Here is a 21,290-nt window from a genome sequence, read left to right as displayed (position 1 = left end):
ACACGCACATACATTATAGTCTACTTATACATACATGTACTTAACCGCAAAGTATTAACACGAATGCCGATGATCATACACTGTGTATTTGTATATTACAAGTGCTATACGGGTATGCAGTGCACATACAATCAACTATACTCGTACGACTTGAATTTCTAGTACCTACTCAAAACGTACGCGTATTATCTTTTTATTCGAAACGCAGTGTTACTTGGAGAATTGAAAAATGAGAAAATTGCACAAAATTGAGATAGCGCTGCTCGTAACACGTACATACTTTACGCAATAGCGGCGGACTCTGTTTTTCCCCGGTTCCTACTCGCTACTTGTATTATCTTTTTACACCATCGCCGATAAACTCGATAATACGAAATCGCGTGAAACACGGTCAGATAAACGTAATAGGTAAAATTAAATCGTGTACCAAAATATTACCCGTATACGGTTGGTCTATGTGAAGTGGTAATGATAATGAAATTGATAATAATCACAATAAACACTTTCTCAAATCGATCTCATGACGTGAATAAACTTAATATTTATCCCTGTCAACGACGCATCCATTCGGTCATAAAGTACCAACCAACGAATAAGAGTGTGTAACAGCTATAAATAACCAGATGTAGATTTAGCTGCAGTGTAGTGTAATCACAATAATTTGTGTAAAACCTGTGGCAAGTAACAGCCATGAAAATTGGAGGGCAAAAAAGTACGAATATTAATAACGATAACATCGAGTAAGTGCGATTTCATTAAGCAGACCAGCCGCTCATTATCACCTGCAGACATTGTTTTTAAAAATATATTTATTCCGCGCTACCGCATGCAGCAGGTGGATAAAGCGGTTGGGGGGAGGGAGGCGGGGAGGCAAAAATTGATCGACCAAACCGTTTTAATAAACAGGCTTGTATCGACGACTTTGTTAATCATTTCTCCAATTATTATCGTCGTCATTTCACGTGTTTTGCTCGTGCTATCCGCAACGTCGGACTGCCATTAAATTTTGAACGATTCAGACGAAGATTCATAATTATTTTTCTATCTAAAATCGATTACGTAAAAAAAAAAAAAAAAAAAATATACAATACAACTTTGTTTCGAAATCCTGAACTGTGCTGATACCGTGAATTCAACATAATTCAGCGAATTTTAACACACGGTAATCGAAGTGACGTTTAACCATGAAGCAAAAAAATAATCATCTTCAATGCAAGTTTCTAAACCACAAGTTGAAATTTGTCAGTTTATCGCATTGAAAAATGGTTACGTTAAAATTTTTTTCAAGTTTTACGTAAACACATTTAATTATTAAAATTACATAACATTACAATCACTCACACGTTTAAAGAGTTTACTCGAGTAAATTGAACGGTTGAAAAGGCGTTGCAAAAAATTTACAGATTATGCAATTAGTCACAGCATCGAAGAAAAAAGAAAGAAAGAAAAAAAATTAACATACATACATCAACTGTAAAACAACGGATTAGCAAGTGACAAACACGCGCATTGGAAGAGCTGCCAGGAGCTGATAGCGACATTTCTAGTGCGATGGGCAAAGCCAAATGGTCGGGTAGGGGAGGAGGGGGAGGAGGGGGAGGGGGGGGGAGAAGCTTATCGCGTTGAATATCACACTTGCGTTCCGCACGCCGGCTAGTATCGGTTAAACAGGTGACAGAGGTACCTAATAGCCACCCACGTTTGGTGCTATTTCGTTTCATCCCACTTAAGTGTACGTGCGCAGATGCGTGTGTCTACCTGCAGTTTCCACGATTTTCACCCTCTCCCTTCGGATCGTACACTCGCAGTGATAAACGAGATGTGAACCAACGCATGAGCCCGCTCTACTCCAACTGTTAATTTCAGCAGAGACGCGGTGCGGATGCGGTAATTATTCCATATATTTTACCGAGAAATGTGTTGCGAAATAACACCTGGCGAGGTTCACAAATCCAGCTATAACGCCCTAGCCAGGATCAACAGCATTCCGGATTATTGCATCCGAGTCAGGAAGAGAAAAGACGTCCGCGTAAGTGATGCTCACTCGTGTATATTTTCTCATATTTTCACATATTTTATGCACGAAATATGGAGACATTTGTGTATGTGTGTGTGTTTGTGTGTGTGTGTGTGTGTGTGTGCATATCTTCACCTGTATCTTTCACTTGCGCACTTCCAGCGTCGAAGCCAGCCGTCTCATTAAACTCGCATACGTCATATATATACCTAAATAATGCGCGAAGCTTTATATTTTATCTATATAGCTATAATGCCGAATTTAGAGCCGTCTTATATACGACGACGCACAGTGATTATATTTACTGCTACTGATTGTGAGGTGACGAAAAACGTTGTTTGAATTCTCCTTTTTCTCTTTTCTCTTTTTCGCATCTTCTTTTTCTTCTTTCTTTTTTCAATCCCTGATGCAGACTCGATATTGCACCAACTTTACGGCTTGTGATTATACTCGTTCGTTATTCGCGGGCCATGCAATGAAATATATATATATATAAAGATATATATATATAGAGAGCGAAAAATAATTATTAGAGACGCAGAAAGAAACGATTGTGATGAAATTTTTTAAATTCCTCAAGTTTTCACATACGGGTAGAACAGCGATGCTTTAAACAATTGCGTCAATTATTCTCTGCAAATGTAAGTTGGAACTGTGATATCCATAAATTACGCCACCTTCTTTGAACATGTATGATATTCAGTTTGATGCTGATTTGAAAACATTTTCGTGACTTCGTTAAGCCAGGCGGAGCGGCAGAGATAAGATTAATTTTTATCTTCATAAATGGTTATGATAAATAATTTGTACATGGAAACTTCGTGTAGTAATGAAAATAATAATAAAAAGGCAGCGAAGAAGAGGAAGAAAAACAAAAACAACAACAAAAACAGTAATAACGATAACGGTATTAATACAATCAGATCACAGATATAACTCGTTAATGCTGACGGAAAACCCGAGCTTCTTTATAAAAAAACTCGGTGAATTTCTTATACCTGCAAATTTGACGAATCAGATAAATCCAGATGCGATCCAACTTTAATTACTGTCTGGAGAAATTATATTTTTTATACTGATGAAAAGGATTAATCTATGGTGTGTAGAAAAAAATTCGCAAGCGTCATGGAACGCGTTTAAATTTTTTGTCGATAAGCTTTGTAATTAATGACCTATCCAGAAATTAAGGAAATCTAATGTTACGAGAGAGGTTTTTGCTTTCGTTGGACCCCAAATCGATCATTGGTCTGAATGAGTATACATATTGCAATTTTACCAATCTTCGATTATAGAGAGAAAAAAAAGCTGACGTTTACGTAACAATTCCAACGATGATTACAAAATTCAAAAGCCGTTCAACAACAACGTCAAATGTGCAGTAAGGAAAAAAACCGCAACATTGTACCGCCAAATCCAATTAATCGCAAAATTGAAGTCTGTGTTTTAGAAAATGTATCTGTGAGTACCACGTTCAAATTTTGAGTCACTCGCTCCTTTAATTTTTAAGATTTACTATCAGCCAGTTCGACAAAATAGAGATATCTTGTAGGTAAAGACAAAAAAAAGTTTCCACATATATATTTAACTTTATAATTTCTTTCATTATCAAGAAGAGCAGTCAAGATTCTTTAAATCATAATTGCAACGCTAAACTTTATTCGGCGCTTCTTTTCTGACATCGAAATCAAGTTAAGTACCTGTGAGAGCGAATCGGTCTAATCAAATTTAAAAAAAAAAAAAAAAACCGTCACAATCTTTAGCAACGTTTTCTGCGATAGAAGGACGCGCGTCCTCGCTCGCCCGATAATTTGTTCGAAATAAATTACTATATCGTTTTCGTCTCTGAATACAATGTAATTAGCATGCCAAGGTCGCGGTAATCATCGGCTCTTCGACGACTCGAACGACTCCATTGACAACGATTCTCATTCATTGTAATCTCTGATACGGTATCGATGCGAGCGCTTTGTGGGGGGGGAGGGGGCGAGGGGGGGGGGGGGGGGGGGGGTAAAAGCAACGGATACGCGGCGCCGCATGGATTAGAAACGGAGACGAACGGATTCCGCGTGATTATGCACTCGCGAATTGGCAAAGCGGGTTGATTATCGAGCGAAGAAACTTAACTCTAGGCGAAAATTGAAAAGCGGCTCGATCATGCGCGGAGGATAATGTGGATGAGAAAATAGCGTTAATAAATAATGAAAGCAAAATCTGAGGTATACGTGTGCTTGGGTGTGAATGCAGAATAAAGGCGCTGCGTCCTTAATTAGCGTGAATTATATCAGCTGCCAAGACTTAGATCGACCAAGAAGATAACGAGAGATATTATTTGTTTTATTGCCACGGTCCGCAATTGCATGTATTAGATGTGTAAACACAGGTAAACCGTGTATATTAGGGAGAACAAGAGGGCTGAAAAATTCTTGCGAATAATGCTCGAAGAGAGATCAAAAATTACTTGTCATGTACAAACGCGAGTATTCGCGATTTTTCAAAGTACCTCGCAGACAGACCTTCTCGCCCAATCTTAAGACGACAGTCCATTAATTTTCATTTACAGACAAGATAAAATAATCTCGATCAATTATGATTTCTCATTTCATTTCTGTACACCGTTTCAGAGTGAAGAATATTGACCGCTAAAATCAGGCTCTGCAAGAATGCTGCTGTACTGGCTGCTAGTGGTAAGTTTTAGTAGAATAAGTAACAATAGAAGAGACGAGTTACCACAAGTGCAGAATATTTCACAATTCACCTATAAACATTCAATCAATCATTTAATCAACAAGCAAGAATGTAGTCATGCTGACTATTATATATCTACACTCGAGTTACTGATATATTTCAATAATAATGTTAATGATAATGATAATAATAACAATAATAATAATAATAATAACAGTAACAACAACTAACGCTCAGAAGGGAACCATAAAAATAAAACATATCGCTGTTACCATGTTATTTTTCTTAGTAAGGTCTTAATCACTATTCTTTTTCCGTGTATTTATTCTTTTCTCTCTCTGTCTCTCTCTCTCTCTCTCTCTCTCTCTCTCTCTCTCTCTCTCTCTCTCTCTCTCTCTCTCTCTCTTTCTCTCTCTCTCTTTGTGAAGTATACTGCAGGGCGCTCAATTATTATCGCGAAATAAGCTTCGCTAATCTGTACATACGTCGTGGATACATATATTTATACATACAAATACATGTATAGAGGGTCCTGGCTATAGAACAATTCTATGTATTTTATCGTCGGTATTTTTTACTCCAATATAGACAAGTAGGTATCGACAATATTACGAGGCCTCTTGTAGGTTGGCACCTAGTATAATCTATCGTTTGAAACGCGCACGCATGCGGACAAAGGCGGGGTTAATTGACGACGTTGAAATTTCGGTGTTTTTTTAAATTCTGATAATATTATTCGTCCTGATGTGGATGTCCCGATTTTTGTGAAATTGACGGTATGTGCTAGTTGCAATTGGTACATGAATATTTTAATTACGTTAGATACATTGAAAGTACAATAGTTTGTATATCAATTTACGTGAAGTGCGCAATGGTGCTATGAAATTTGGTGCGGAACAATTTCAATTCCAATTCCGATACATGATCTTTCAGAAACGTGCCCTGCAAATAGGAATTCTCAATTCACTACAATCAATATACGGTGTTTGTAGAACAAAAAACATTCTTGCAAATTCTCAATCATTCATTATATCGCATTATATTTGTAAAGTCTGAACAAATAGACTGTAGAAGTAGAAGAAAATTTCTAAACAGAGTTTTAACAGCTGTGCCTCAATTGAGTGAAAAGAAATTTAATAAAAGATTATCTCTTTAGTATGAAAAAAGTGAGAAACCGAGAAACTTCAACTATAATAGCCCAGTGATTAATAACGTCAACAATTATAATAATGCATAATTTTTGCATAGTAAATACGTACAGCATTTGTCAAAGTTTTAAGAATTTATGACCAATTTCTCTGTGAACGAATTCACGAAGAATTAACGGAGATAAATCTTTTTCTCTTGTCCTGATTCGATATCAAGAATTCTCTTTTGCAAAATTGTAATATATTAACGTTGCCAAAAATTCACGGCAAGTGATTTGTGAGGACAGTTCACTCATGCAAAAATAATCCGATATCTTTAAACTTATAATTAATACTTAGAACGGAATTCCTTGGATTTAAACTCTCAGTTTGAAATCTTTATAAGACTCAACGTTGTTTTCGTTTCTGTTAATTTTCCTCGAACATGCCTAAAGGAAAGAAAATCGGGGCAACCATTCAGCATCGGAAAGTGTGCAAACTGAACAAACGTAGTCCATGCAAGACAGAGGGATAAAAAAAAATAACAACGTGGCCGCCTTTCTCCGCTTGTAAGATATCTTTTTTTATACAACCCCAGATTACGTTTCAAAGGTTGGACAGAACTAGCAGAGCATCGAAGATCATATCAGGGTCTCGCGCCAAGTGCAGAGTGAATTCGTACGTGACGGAAAAAGTGAGGGTGAAAAAGACTGAGGGAATAGATAAAAAGAGAGTCAGTTAATTAATAAGAGGGAGAAAGAGAAGTGCGGAGGAGGCTCTAGGCGAGTGACGAAAGCATAAAATCTACAGTGAAAAAATTCTACCCGGTATAAAGAAGCGTGTAAATGCCTGTGCCTGCGTACATTATTCAACACACTTACCTCCGCGCGGAAGCAGCCATGCCACGTCGGAGACCCGTTCCGATGATGAACAGCCGATTGGAAGATGACATGAGAGTACGTCCTCAACCCTATTAACACCCCCACGTTATGATCTGTCTACAATTTCATTTATTGTCTAATGCTTAACATTAATATCGAGCGTGCTGCTCCCTCGTGGGAAAATTTTTCACTTTTATGCGATTATTTGTTAGTCGCGAAAACTATATACCATCGTATTTGCATTTCATACCTTTTATCTTGTGCGCATAATTTTCTTGAGGAAAGGATCTTTTTGCAAAGTTTTTGTCATATGAGGAAGAAAAATTTTCGCGATTTTTTTATTCTGAACCCCTCAAACCCCAAGTTTTTGAGAGGAAATTATCTCCTTAAAGTACGCGATAAAACTTAAGCTTCAGCTTTCAAACGCGTCTTACTAAGATTATGTCTAGTAGTTGACGCGAATTCTTTCAGATTAATCAGATCTCACATAGTTGATGTAGTGGTTTGAGAAGGCTTGGCGAACTTTTCTTGTCAACAGACTGATGACCGATGACTCCTGCGAGTCATCGTAACAATATGGTTAAAGTGATCAATATAGTTCTATTATTATATGCATACGCATTCGGTCACTATGCATCCTGCTAAGTTTCACCGTGTTTCAGAAAATCTAATTTTCACAAAATCGGGAAATTTTTATCCCTTTAATTTGAAACGTTTCGTAACTTGTTAGAATCATTAACTTCAAAAACATTGTGAAAAATTTTTCCACAAAGTATTCGTAGATTGAAAAGCTGAATTAATCGCAAGACTAATTGAACGATGAAGAGATAAAACGGCGATATCTCAGCGTCAACTAAAGATATGTATATAAAAACTGCTACCACTGGGTTATTTGTCGTGATGGTTTGCCGAATACGGACGGGTTTTCGAATGATTCGACTACCGTGTACTTATCGATTCGTCTTATGGGATCCCAAAGTAAAAACAAAGGGGCATACTACGATATTGCAATTTTTACGATAAGGCTAGCAGTTTTTATCTGAGAATCTCAGTACCGATGGAAGTTACATGTTTAGAATAATCACTCTATATTTTTCACTTCGCTTGCCCTAATTTTTTATAGACCTAGCTGTTGTTTGTTGAAAAATTTCGACACTACGAACGTTATGTGCCTGCAGTTAATTCAGCTAGTCAATAAATCATGTCGACAATATCATTAGGTATGATTTCATAATTGGAGCACCGCATACGCGTACGCGATTTCAGCATGCACTAGTCTGTGGTTCGGTAGTTGTTGTAGAACGTACGCCGTGATCTGCTTCGATGTAAATAATATGTAGTTTTGGGTGAACGGTTATACGTTCGATTGGAAATCGGAGTTGAATTGTGGGTGTTCGTGCAGGTAGACCTCATCGCAATTGTCCATGCTTAGTACGCACAGCAATAATTCGATAAAATTATGCATGGTCGATAAAAAGACAAAATTATTATGTGCTCCTGAAAAACTCACAACTCTGTGCAGCCATTTCTTTTTATAATTGCAATTTCAGTGAAGGTGTATTGTTTCAATGAATCATTCCTCTCGATTCATGTCGCGCAGATCTTACACATCATACCTCTTGTTCATCCTATCCTTCACCCTAGAATGCAAGAAGAAGCGAAATAGAAAATCGTGAATTTCGTGTGGAGAATTACACAGTCCTAAATTGCGAGATTCATTATGTGCCCGTAGACGAAAATGACTGATGGTGTAATGATTCTGATCCTTAACAATATCCCATTGTTATCTTGAACAATTCGTCCAGACGATAACTATGTATTGATTGTAATTATGAGTCTCTCCATCGCCTACAGAAGAGATTAAATATTCAACGAGCCGAATCGACTGTGTGTGTATTAAGGTGGTCCTTAATATGGTTGTGATTAATTTGTGTTGCTCCCATCGGCAAAATGTTGGAAAATATTTTTTTTCACTTCAGCCAATTCCCTAGACTCCTATATCAATTCTGAATTCTACCAGAAAAACTTCGAATTTTTTTTTCTTATCTATGTGCTATTTTGAAAAAGTCTGCGAGAAATTTGTGGTAAATTTTTTGGATTAAATTTTGTTTCCAAAAACCTGTAAAATTTTTATCGACTAATGCCTGTAGGTAAGAAATATAACAAGTATCAAATATTTTGACACAGCGCGTCGATAGGAAAGAAATTGTTATCCAAATGGGCCACTTCGAAGGCAGAATCGAATTAGGAGCCTGTAGATTTGAGAACATGTTTCAAAAATTATTTCGAGATATCTTAGCTCACGTGAGTAACGAAATTCGAAAACAACCATATTAAGAACCGCCATAGCGTGTATATTTTTAGAAACATTAAAAATGCCAGGATTAGCTACAACGGTATCTCGAGAAGGATTATACCAGCCAAGACAAACGGACTACAGTATCATCCCGTACGACCTCAGAGTAGGTGAAAAGAACAAAAAGACATGAGGGACGAGCTCGTAGTTGCAGAAGCTAAAATAGCAAAAAGGCAAAAATCTTACCTCTTTGTCTCCACTCGATATTTAAAAAAAAAAAAAAAAACAGAGATGGAGAAAAAGATGGAATCCACGGCTTGTTTTTCTGAACTTACAATTATCATCTGCTTGATAATTATTTTATCAATTGTACGCTCGCATCTGTTGATCAGCTTTTTGCAAGATCAACGTAACACGCTTAATGTATTCTGTAGGAAGCTTAGCAAATATATGTATGTATGTATGTATGTATATGAAAATTAAGTACACAAAAACGAAAGAATCCCGTGTGTGTCTGTGTATAACCGTTCTAATGAAGCGTTTCAATAAATTGTAAGCTGCATAACACTTACAGGCAAATAACCTCGCAAATAACGCTCGCTTATCTAATCAGAACGCTATTCCGAAAAATGTGGAAGGTTGTCGGTACAAAAGATTCACCTCTATTCTGGTTTGTCATTCCTCTCAATTTTTATCCCGTGTATGATACCACCCTGCCTATAGTCTCGCCTGCACTTATTGACGCAATGCAAACATCCATGTGCCACAAACGGTGTGTATATTTATCTGTTTACTCTCCCTGCAATAATTTATTCCCATCAGTTCACCGCTCTCACGGCTTGCTCATTGCAGAGCGACGATATTTCCAATCAGTATCAGCTGGTCTGCCTGCACGTCTACATCTCTGAAATGTGACACCTTCGTCGTCGACATTGGGTGTATTATTGGTGTCAGTTTAATATTCAGTCGTCAACTTTTGTGTCACCGTTGAGATGGAATTCTTTTCCTCTCTTTATTTCTCTCCTTTTCTTTTGCGAAAAACACACGCGAACCGCTGACATTCGGTAACAATAACTTGGCGTAAGTCCCTCGATGATGCGTCTCTGCGCGGTACAATGCATAAAAATTCTTTCGTTCAACGTAATGTATGTATGTATGTACCTATATGACATGTAGCGTGGACAGCAGATTCTGATTTGGCAGTTTCGTACTTTTCTCTACGTATGTACAATGCACTGATTTTTGGAACGTTTTGCGTGAAGCCGATCAGCTGGGATTTTCTTTTTTTTTCCAATTTATGATGCAGGTGAGCCTTGAGAAATTTCATCAAACTCACCGCAATTAGACAACCGAAGATACATTCTGCATTCTCCTGTGTATTCAAAATGTAGTTATGATTGCTTACTTTCTGGTGTTGAGTGTCGATCGAGTTTCGTAGAAGACTCCGAGTATGCCATTGTTTCCAGGTTGAAAATTTATCAACAAATTCTTATATTTCAGAAATATCAACAGCTCAATTGTTAAAAAAAATTTGGTCATCCATGAAATTGAGAATTTCTTAAATAAATCCACCTCGACTTCTACAAAATTCGATCTAACGTTACTGCCACCGCAGGAACTAACAATAAATGATAAATTATTGAAAAGAAAATCTTGTGCAAATTTGTATAACAACTCGCTGAATGTCACTACACTACAATAAAGTTCCTTTTAAACGAGACTTCGACATGCAAAATCAAAACAATATACGAGTAGCTTCACTGATCAGGCTGACGCCAAATGTCCCATGCCCTGTATCAGTAATCGCGCAATATTACATTACATATTTCACAAAGTTCTGCCGCAACCCAAGTTTATGAAAAATCTAAACGTGACATTCACCACACATGCAGTCTATCGCCTGGCGTCGCTTATTCCGTCAATTGACGACTAACGAAAATGAAATTGAAGGAGGCCGACTGCTCGGGTCGAGCTCTGGCTACTCTCGTCGTCGCCTGGGTCGGCGCAGCACTGGTAGCCTCGGTGCTTCTCAAGTGGACACACATGTGGGTGGCCCTGGCTGTTCTGACCCTGCTCTTCCTCGCTGCCTGCGGCTATGCAGCCTGCGACGCCCGCAGGACCCACGAAAGGGCCTTGGCAAGGGAGGAACAGCGGCAACTCGAACGACGTCGCCGGAGGGAACAGCAACTGGAGTCCGTCGCCGGCGGGGGGATCGACAATTATCCAGAGGTTGGTGCACGCGATGCGTCAGAAATTTTTTATCACACGTGTGTGTGAAAATTGCGGCTTTGCGTGGCAGTTCAGCGGGACGAAGGTAGCCAGTTTCATCGTCAGTGTTGTAATAGTATATTACGCACCTATACATATAGGGAGGGATACCATTTTTCAACTTCTCGTTTATGCGACGGGCGAAAAGTTGTACTTTCTGTGTAGGTGTGGTGACAAGTAGGCTCGCGCGTACGCAGTTCATAATTGCTTTACTTTCGCCCTTTGGGAGATCATTTTTGCCCCTAGGGAGAGGAAACTGACTTCTCACGTCCTCGTCACGTTATCGTTTCTTTATCCGATATAACGCAGTAGATACACATTCATTTCAAAGTTAAATTATGTGATATAATCAACTTCGTCAAAAGCAGTTCTATTTATTGAATTATTCGAAATATGAATTTATCGTTTTTTACTAATTTTCATGGACGAATTAAATTTTTTAAACTGAAACATATTAATATGATTTTGTAATAAGGATTCCGAATTGTTATTTGAAAAGACGTGTTTGTGTTTCTATGATTCATTTGTAGTATGGATAATCAAACCGTATCTCATGATTCCACAACATTGTGTTAAAAACGCTTTTATTTATACCAAGTTTTTCCTTCGTAGATTCTACGTAACTATATAGACGCTAAGTTTCCCAGAAGCTATTCGAAAGTAGGCAAAAAAAAGCTCGAATCATCGAGACAAGATATTGTCTTGGAAGGTGACTAGTTAAAGTCTTAATAATTCACAACTTGGCGCAGATTTAAAAATGAAAGTTCAGTCTGTGACATCAGTTTGCTTTTCTTTTTCCCCCTTTTCTTTTCCGCATGAAAATGAGTCAAAGCTCGCACATGCGTAATCAGACGCCTGATCTGCTTACAATTAGATTCAACCCTTTCCTCTCTGTATAATATACCGCATTCCTGACGATGAAATGGCTCAGTCCTAAAATCCCGCGAGCAGGAAGTTACGAAGAGACTATACCGCATACGAGGAACATACACCTCATCAGAGCATCTTTGCCACAATTTAATATCGCTCGATAATTTTTTTCACAGATCATAAACCCCCCAGAGTACCAAACGTACTGGGTATCGGACCTGCCACCCTCGTACAACATGGCAGTGAACACGACGGGCAGCGTCGGCGGAGCGACGTCGGGACCGGAAGTTGATACCGAGGCGCCGATCACGGCACCAAGGCTGTCGAACCCGCCACCATACGCCGTGGCGATACAGTCGGAGCCGCTGCTTTTGCCGATCCAAAACGCACTCCAGAGCGGGCTGTGCGGGGGGGAAATCCAGCCGGCGGTACACGGGGGGTCCCAAAATACGGGCCCGCAAGCGGCACAGGAAGGCGGGCAGACCAGCTCGCACAGCGGGAATTCCGGCCTCCCAAACAACCAAAGCATGAACACGGCCCCCCGATTTCTGACGCCTCCACCCCCCCTCGTCAGGGACGAAGATAAGGTCGGCGAGGGGCCCGATAGTGGGCAGAACACGGGCAGTGTGGCCCAGACGCGAACCCAGTATTTGGCGTCCATCATCAACTCGACCTTCGGCAGGAGCAGGAGGATCAACAACGGGGACCAGAATGTTTCCCTAGGAAACGGGCAGACTGAGAGCCAAAACAATCGCAACAATATTAACAATACCAACAACGTCACCGGGCAACCACCTCAGTACCCTGCACGACTCTCAGGTAGTTTGTCCAGCTGTTGATAGAAAGTAATCTCTGGACGCAGTGTTTTTTAGTATCGAAAGGGGGGAGGAGGGGCAAAAGACTTGAAAGTTTGTTTTTTTTTTTAATGAGAGATTTTTTGCTGGAAAAAATTCCGATGATTTTCCGACACGATCGTAGTTTTAGAATGGAATTTGTCGTAGAATTTTGATTCGTTATTTTAGCTTCGGAAAACCTATTTATTGGGTAATCGCAGGGCATATGATAGTAATATTTTTCAGTAGAAAATCTTTCATTTTTTCACGGAATTGTAGTGTATGTAAGAAAAATTAATCTTTTTCCATCCGCTACTAGCGAGTCAAATTTACGATATTTTAGGCGAAAATATATTGCTATTGGAGAATAAAAGAGTAACACACCTGTTCGAAAAGGACAGTGCTAGCTCATTAAATTTTTTTTTTTTTCCAATTAACAAATTTCAGTTCAATAGTGTATTGTGCATTGACCTTGGCAGGTAGATGCCAAATATAACCCTCAAACAGTCAGTTAGGTAGATCAGTGTACGGTAAAAGTCATCAATAAGTTTGTAATTGCGAGTGGACGAAAGATGGAAAATGATTTTCGGGAGAAAAGGTTAACAAAATAAACATTGAAAAACGGACGGTAAATAACAATTCGAAGAGATTGTTAGGAAAATAGGGTGTTCTGAATTAATAACATGTGCATGTTAGCTAGTCGGTCTGAATATGAAAACAATCAAGTCTGTGTAAACAAACTTCATGCCATTCTATTTACCTCAACCTCTCTCGCTGATAAGCCGCCAAATTTCTCCAACCCTGGCCCTTTTTCTCACTTTTCCGTAACACTTTCCTTATCTTAGTCACAGTGAATGACTTACAAACACTTATCACAGAATTTCAGATACTTTACTAATATTTATTCGCGAAGACACACTGAATAACGCTCACTGCTCGCGGTTTAAATTACGGTTCGAGACGTGTTTGATGCTGACTTCACGCTGCCTGCGGCCGTTAGTTCGTACGACAGGCGGCCTGAGCCAAAGATGGCGCTGCAAGCGATCGCTTTTCGCGGCGAAAATTCGCTGTTTCGTGTTTCAGCTCGTGCAAGTTTTCTCGCAACTCTTGAGTTCGATTTCATTGATCTTAGTCCTGAATTAAAGGTAAAGGATGGATCTGTGTCGTGTATTTCGTAGAATTTTGAAAAAAAAATTCTTCCTCGTTTTATTACGACGGGAACTTTGCTCAATTTCAGTGTCGTTTTTTACGACTCTGAAAAAGAATTTTAAAATTCGGGAAAATACACGACACAGATTGCTCCTTCGCCTTCAAAATGCTTTTAATACAAATTCAATATCTCTGTAAATGATGGAGAAAACTTGCATCGCGTGAACCACTGCAAGTACGCTACGCTCTTAAAACGAATTGCTACCCTGAATCATGCAGGAACAAAGCCTTTTAATGCGTAACGAATACTTTTGTTTTCAGACTGATGAGACGAACAATGCGTCTTGAATGGCCGTGTACCGTCGAATCCCGGAGATTGCCGAGGAATTGAAGCAGGATTGTTTAATTGTCCCTCACGAGTTTTTAAATAATATACATATGTGCTACATACCTGCAACATGGACATCGGAAAGTGGATATTTATAGGCATTTAGTTGCAAGTAAGCTGATAAATGCGACTATATGTAACTGAATTCAAGAGTCACCGAGTTCCTTCATTCACGCAATTTTTAGACGATAATCTGTGTATACGTTATAATATGCGTCAAAGTATTTTTTAAACTTGTTTAAGCCGTAAACCTAAGATATCGTGCGAACGAGACTTATGTGCATAATAACTTTAGATACATATACCTACTATAACAAAGAAGAAAGAAAGAAATTTAATGTCTCGTCAAAAATATATATTCATATATGCAATTTTTCAATAAATCATTTAGACTTTTATACACTTACCTAAATCACCATCGATTTAGAGCTGTGCCTTAAGATAAATCTCATTTACATTAAGGATGCCCCGGCAAGTAAAATTGTATTACGTCTATATTACTAGAAACTTTCAATTTATAAACTTCAAGGGAATAGCTTTATTTCAGAACTGTGGTCATTATTGAACGAGAATACATGTAATGATCTTTGATTCACTTTTCCCTCGTATGCCTACCTTAGCCGTGAAAGCCTTGATGGGGCGATATTTTCCTATGAAACTTCTATTGATTTAACGAAAACAATAATTATATAATTAATTACCTAGAATAATGATATTCAAATTTTTAAAATAGGTACCATTGTGCTTGAAACCAACAGTTCACTTGGTCTTTACCAAATATTGCAGTTTTCAATTACGAAGATTATGGTCGTAAGAATACAAATAAAACGAAACGACTTAGAAATTTTACTACGCTTAAATTTACTCCGTATATTTGTCTAAAATTTAGTTGACCTATAATTGGTGATTGGCTACGTGCAAAATATGAATATACATTTATGAACTTGTTTAGTGAAATCAAGTACTATTTAGATCAATTTATATGAATCCCATTGTTTATGCCCAATTTTTCAAATCAAACAACTAAGCATGAAGTTAAATTTCACTCAAGACTGGTACTGTTGTTATCATTACTGTTATAATCATGATTGTTTAGTTTACTTAAATTTTTATTTTATTTACCAGCAATTCGAAAAAATAACGAAAAGGTGATAATGTTATTTCCACAAAATCGATGATGTGTATTTCATTATCATATCGAAGCTTCCACAATAAACCATTACAGAGTGGCTTAACGAGTATCAAATAATCTTAAATGAACTGTTCATTATAGTAGTTAGGTAAATATTATTATATTTATTTCATCTAAGCAGTATCCCTCATTTCTTCTCCTTGTCTTGTTTATCCTTATTTTGTTGCAAGGAACCGACTGCCTGACGAACTGCCTCGGACTGAGGATCGACTCCGGGTAAATTTTCAAGGACGGATTGCAAAAACGCTGGATCCGACATTACTGCTGCATAATCTTCTTCCACATCCATTGCCTCGTCCTTTCCTGTTTCAGGCTCCTCTGAAAATATCCCCGCATTGAATAATATTTTTTTTTCTGTCATTTATCACCATTAAAAACAAAATTAAACTTTAACAGTGCAAAATAATTTTCGTCGATTTCAGATGAACGAAATAAGAAATAACGTGAAAAAGAACCATGTAATATGCGGCTGAATAATGCACTGCTTACGTTGATCCTGCATCGACATTTGCATGGCAAACGCAATCTGCTCCTCCTCACTCATGTGCGCAAAGTCAGGAACGTTTCCTGTAGTCGTTACAACGGCTTCCGCCGGTGAGCTTGTGTCTTCGGCCCCTTCAAGGGACATGGCCAAGGCGCGTTTGAGCATCGCTTCTTCGTTAGGAGCCTCTTTGATTGTCTCTGGCTGCTTAGCAGGTGTGTCAGTTGCCTGAGCTCGCCGAGCCTCGTCCTCCTGCCTCTGTCGCTGCTCCTCCATAGATACACGAAGTGCCTGATACCAAAAAATAGGATGGATAACGAGTGAACTAAATAAGTAATTTTTCATCGTAGCTTCAAACGCGTACCAACGCCAGTTCGGGATCTTCGTTGGGGTCAACGCCAAATTCGAACGCTGCACCGCCCATTCCAGCTGCCCCCATTCCATCCTCTCCCTGGATTATTGGTGACGATATCAAAGCGTCTGAGAGGTGCGGTCCAGGTGGAACAGTTACTAAGTGACTGCCAGTGCCGTCCTTGCCGTTCAAAGCATTTATGAACGAAGTCAAGACCTCGTTGTTGATGGTTTCTTCACCAAAGCTTATTATGTCTACGTTAACTTTCTCTTTTTTTAAACGCTTGGCAAGCTTTACTAACTCCTTTTCGTCCAGTTGAATCGGACTTCCGACAAATGCGACTATTCGCATCTTGTGGTTTTTTCCTTGACGATGCTTCAGAGCCAGCTAAAAAATGGCACATAAACTTGAGAACAAGAAATTGGGCTGTTTCTTTTTTCTAGGTATAGCAATTCAGTCACAACACTTTTTTTCCACAATGATTTTGTAAGAATTACTTGTCCAAATGCCTAGACTTATGTGTTGGACTGCATTATTGCGATGTGCAAAAAATACACTATTTAGGGTTTCTCAAGTGTTTTGGCATTATCCTAATATTTTTTTTCATTTACATAACATAAGAAAAGGAATCGAATGAATCTGTCTCTTTTGACTGGCGAAAAACACAATCTGAAAGAATAGCTTACATGAGCAATTCTGATGCCAGTGATCAGACTCAAATTTCCATTAGGCTGTACTTGATGAAGTTTGGAGAGAATACGTCCCACATCGCTGGTCAGCGTGGCTAACACTTCGACACTAGACAAAGACGAACCAAGAAATTTATTAGGAAATAGAGATAATCAATTGTTGACGAGTAATAAAACAGCATTAAATATTTTTCTGATTCTTGCACTTTACTTACTTAGCAAGAGTTATAAGTCCTACGTTGTTTTCAGGATTGGATCGAGTCTTGGAATGACATACTAAGTTGACGGCGTCTTGCTGAGCCTGCAAGCGGGTTGGAAGAAAATCTCCATTTCTCATGTAGTCGCTGTTGTCGACACTGGAAAAAATGTATGAACAATATTAAATAATAGAATAAAGAAGTCAAGTATCACAAATTCTCTGCAAACAGCTCAGTGCTTTTGTACGAAAACGGAGAATGACCAAATAGAACTAAACAGCTGACAATGGGTTAGAGATGTATCAAGTTGTGGGTCATGGTTCTTCAGATTTGATTAATTTAATCAACCCTGAAAGTTGTTCAATGGATGCAAACCAAATAAACTGCAGAAAAAGTGTATTTATCCTATTCTGCTATATTTCCATCTTTTTTCATCGTACCGACTGGTTGCTTTCCTCCTCAATCTCACAGTAGTTTGAACGAAGAAAATAAGATCTAATTAACATCTACTTATTGCTGTCTAGTTGAGATAAAAATAACGGATTAAGAAAAGTGTTGAAACAAATACACGTCTATAAATTAGGCCAAAGTCACGCCTGGTCAATTTGTTCGTTAGAGAGAATAAGATAACCTAAAACGGTAGATGGGTGAGGAAAGAAAAAAAGATCAGTGGGATCTACGGATAAATTGTAGCGCGGTTGGTTATGGGGTAAAATTTTGTAAGAATTTGCGTGAAATCGTAGAAGGGTGAATTGCAGAAGCCTTTTGTATACGCCGACACGAAGCCGTTCAACTTTGCATTGTCACTCTGAAAAACACCGAACGAAAAACCCGCCGCTCATCCGACTTATAAGCTCAATTTAAACGTAATGCATATTATCAAGACCGGTGTCCAACTCGTTTTCAAATTCGCTAATCAAACTGTGTTAGATATCTCAGTGGTTATCCTTAATTCGTTAATATTTGGCCGCTCACCATATCATCGTACTTTCAAGCACCATCTTGGATATACTGGTCCGAATTCCAACGTTCCCGCTGTCATACAGACGATCTCTCTCCGTGAACTGCTCACACTAATGTATACATAGGTATATACCTATATACGGTGATAGCTTGACACCCTTGACACTGCATTGGCGACGATGGTCGACTCGAGATGCTCGAGACGTACTCGATTTTTGAACAATATCTCGAACATCGCAGCCCTCGTGACATGTTAGATTTTCTTTTGAACAAAGAAATTTAATTATATGTATATATATACACGCCAACGATACTCAAGAGGAGAACAAAGAAATTATAAGTATCGGTAACGCATGAATTATTCTACGTAATATAGTGAATTTGTGATGAGGATATAAATTCTTTATTATTTTTATTTTATAATCGAGCATAGTTACAACTTTGTGTTTTTTCGAAGAATTTGCACTAGATAGGTACTATTAATATATTCTGTCATTCTCATCCTATTGGATTCCTGTAAAACGAAAGCTGGTATTGCACTATACCTACTCTTTTGAAATTGCAAGTTCGTTACAAGTTGCAATAGTTTGTACTACGTTTTAAATGACATTATTATATGTGCATTAGGGTGATTTTTACGTTGAACTTTTTAGAATTTTGACTTAACCGCCCTCCAGATTAATTACAAGTAAAGAAATAAAAATCTCCTTTAAAGCATAGATCTCTACCTCAATCCTGGAACATTGCACAAGGGCTGTGAAGTTTGCCATTTAAAATAGACACGATTTAACAACAGTTTCAATATACATTTCGTCACAGGACCAATTGTTGGCAAAAAAATCTGTTACTGTAAGAAATCAGTTTTCGTGTCTATTGTTCAATGAAAATATTAGTATCTCCTATACAAAATTTTATGTCGGCTGAAATCGACTTTCATGTGAGTTTGATACTTGTGGACAATTGACATAAAATTCTCTATTGCACATGCTAATATTTTTAGCGAATAGTAGCACAAATGCAGATTGATTTCTTATACTTTGGATTTTTTGCAAATAGCTAATCCCACAATTAAATACGTGATGTATGTACTCAAAGTCGAGTAAAAATGTTGATATTTCAAATGGGAAATTTCACAGACTTTGCGAGAGGGCTTGGGATTAAGATAGAGCTAAGATAGCTGTGCTTCGAGGAGATTTCTACTTATGCATTTCGAACCAATTTGGGGTGCGCCGCGGTCAAATTTCCAAACAGTCCAAAATAAGGTTCACTAAACGTAGCGATCATGAAACCAAGACGTGATGGCTTCTAGCTTATATATTAGTTTTCAATATCAACTGGAGGGTGGAGGGCATAAAAAATATTACAACATATTCTGTGTATTATAAACGTGTTTGTTTAACCGTATATTGCCAACCAGAGCAGCTTGTGCCAATTAGAAGCGACTTCAGCGCCGCAATACAAACTACTTGGAACTAACCAAACACGCTCTGTCCTTGTCTTTTAGTGTTGGAGTTTCTCACGTGTAGTCATGTGATAATTTTAGTTCCAGGTAGGTTATTCTGCGGCGCTGATGTCGCTCCTAATCTGCACAGGCCGAGTTCGTCATAAGCTACCCAGTTAGTATAGAAATTAGTGGTACCGACGCAACAGTAAAATGCCGCGCGTCAGGGCTACGTGTTAAACTCTATTTCAGTGTGTGTGAGTCAGTGGTTCTCAGTTTACGTGTGTATCCTAAGAGTTGAAAAGTTTAGGATCGTTTATCGGAAATGTGACAAAATACAGGAAATGAAGAAGCGAGAAGGATATCATATAAAACGGTCGTAGTTTTTCTAGGTAAGAAAATAACTTAATTTATTCTCATTATTCCAGACTTGTGCACTCGTGCTTATAATTAAGATACCTTCGCATACGATTATTAGCACATAGTCCATAGTGAAAATATTGCGGCGTGTCAAATATAGAAGATATCAACAGTTAATTCTTTTCAATGCATTCTTAGACAGACGAGGCTCCCAGAGTTCTCATGTTTTATTGTTGTTAACGTCTCTACTCTCTGGCGGTGTTCAAATTTGCCAAGTCGCAGACTGTCTTACCGACATGTCACCAACTGATACTACGTACTTGTAACGCTAAGAGGCGCTGTAATCGCTCCGGACAGCGGTCTGATTGCCCGTTGCTGCGAATTAGTCTGAAACGTGCTACTTCCCGCCCGCTCTAAATGCATGAAATCACGAGCTTTTAAAAGGGTCGTAGAAAAAATGTTATAATTGTTATATCGAGCAAGTTTCAAGCACGACAGTTATTTGCCAAAGTGTGTTCATAATCGTGAGATAAAAGTGATTGAAAGTGTCCTGACAACCAAACTTTAGCTGAATATCCTCAAAAGGTAAGAAGTTTCATCTCATCGGTAAATGTACAAAAACTTGTATAATTTTCGGTTTTTCGTGAAAACATAACCTCATCCGTGACGCCTCTTTGGTACGTTCAAAGGTACGTTTTACAATTTCGTATTGATGTAGCTTTCTCAATCGCGGAATCCACCAATTCTGCGGTGATTATGATGAGCGTGATCCAATGGCAGAAAATCGGTAGATTGGAATCGGTTTTTTGTTGCCGGAAAGGATAGAGGTAGTCTCAATGATTGTAAACAAGTTTGACCCCACGCGATCCTCGCCAAGTTAGTCGCCGATGTCTTTCATTTTCCTAGTGTAGTGTAACCTATAAGTAGGTTTTTCAGGTTTATTATTCTACGGAATGAAAATTTTAGAATCAGATTGCCGACGACAAAAATTTGTTTCCCTCAATTACTCAGGCGAAAATTTTGGTAATTTTTTTTCCCTGTAATTGAAAGTTGTTTGATTCAATGGAAGATTTCTAAAAATTACAAATTTCTGCGTCTGTT

General features: G+C 38.3%; 2 protein-coding genes across 16 annotated transcripts; one reads left to right on the top strand and one right to left on the bottom strand.

The window, feature by feature from the left end:
- The first annotated feature begins 1,647 nt into the window (after window positions 1-1,647).
- Window positions 1,648-15,187, top strand: LOC124407651. Of its 15 annotated transcripts, XM_046883990.1 has the most exons (7): window positions 1,648-2,029; window positions 4,639-4,701; window positions 6,442-6,785; window positions 9,060-9,172; window positions 10,957-11,235; window positions 12,321-12,963; window positions 14,448-15,187. In XM_046883990.1, exons 4-7 carry the CDS (start codon window positions 9,086-9,088, stop codon window positions 14,450-14,452), a joined length of 1,014 nt encoding a protein of 337 aa, XP_046739946.1. In that variant the 5' UTR covers window positions 1,648-2,029; window positions 4,639-4,701; window positions 6,442-6,785; window positions 9,060-9,085; the 3' UTR covers window positions 14,453-15,187. The 15 variants fall into 15 exon arrangements, with proteins under 15 accessions (XP_046739946.1, XP_046739943.1, XP_046739948.1 ...); XM_046883987.1 differs by lacking the exon at window positions 9,060-9,172 and having other exon boundaries at window positions 4,639-4,700; window positions 6,656-6,785; XM_046883992.1 differs by lacking the exon at window positions 6,442-6,785 and having other exon boundaries at window positions 9,075-9,172.
- Window positions 15,188-15,671: 484 nt separating this feature from the next.
- On the bottom strand, window positions 15,672-18,498 carry LOC124407650 (26S proteasome non-ATPase regulatory subunit 4). The gene is made up of 6 exons (XM_046883982.1): window positions 18,401-18,498; window positions 17,444-17,584; window positions 17,226-17,337; window positions 16,552-16,926; window positions 16,196-16,478; window positions 15,672-16,024 (listed from the first exon to the last, which is right to left on the bottom strand). Exons 1-6 carry the CDS (start codon window positions 18,424-18,426, stop codon window positions 15,834-15,836), a joined length of 1,128 nt encoding a protein of 375 aa, XP_046739938.1. The 5' UTR covers window positions 18,427-18,498; the 3' UTR covers window positions 15,672-15,833.
- Window positions 18,499-21,290: the final 2,792 nt, after the last annotated feature.

The sequence above is a fragment of the Diprion similis genome, chromosome 6 (genome assembly GCF_021155765.1).
Source record: "Diprion similis isolate iyDipSimi1 chromosome 6, iyDipSimi1.1, whole genome shotgun sequence".
Lineage (NCBI taxonomy): Eukaryota > Metazoa > Arthropoda > Insecta > Hymenoptera > Diprionidae > Diprion > Diprion similis.
Note: the sequence above shows the minus strand (reverse complement) of the source record. Positions and strands in the feature narration are given on the sequence as shown.

Coding starts and splice junctions, on each gene's coding strand:
- LOC124407651 (XM_046883987.1), top strand. CDS start 6,675: ATGCCTGTGCCTGCGTACATTATTCAACACACTTACCTCCGCGCGGAA. Junction 6,786..10,956: donor GATTGGAAGATGACATGAGA/GTACGTCCTCAA, acceptor ATGAAATTGAAG/GAGGCCGACTGCTCGGGTCG. Junction 11,236..12,320: donor GGATCGACAATTATCCAGAG/GTTGGTGCACGC, acceptor TTTTTTTCACAG/ATCATAAACCCCCCAGAGTA.
- LOC124407650 (XM_046883982.1), bottom strand. CDS start 18,426: ATGGTGCTTGAAAGTACGATGATATG. Junction 17,338..17,443: donor GGACTTATAACTCTTGCTAA/GTAAGTAAAGTG, acceptor GTCTTTGTCTAG/TGTCGAAGTGTTAGCCACGC. Junction 16,927..17,225: donor CTGGCATCAGAATTGCTCAT/GTAAGCTATTCT, acceptor GCCATTTTTTAG/CTGGCTCTGAAGCATCGTCA.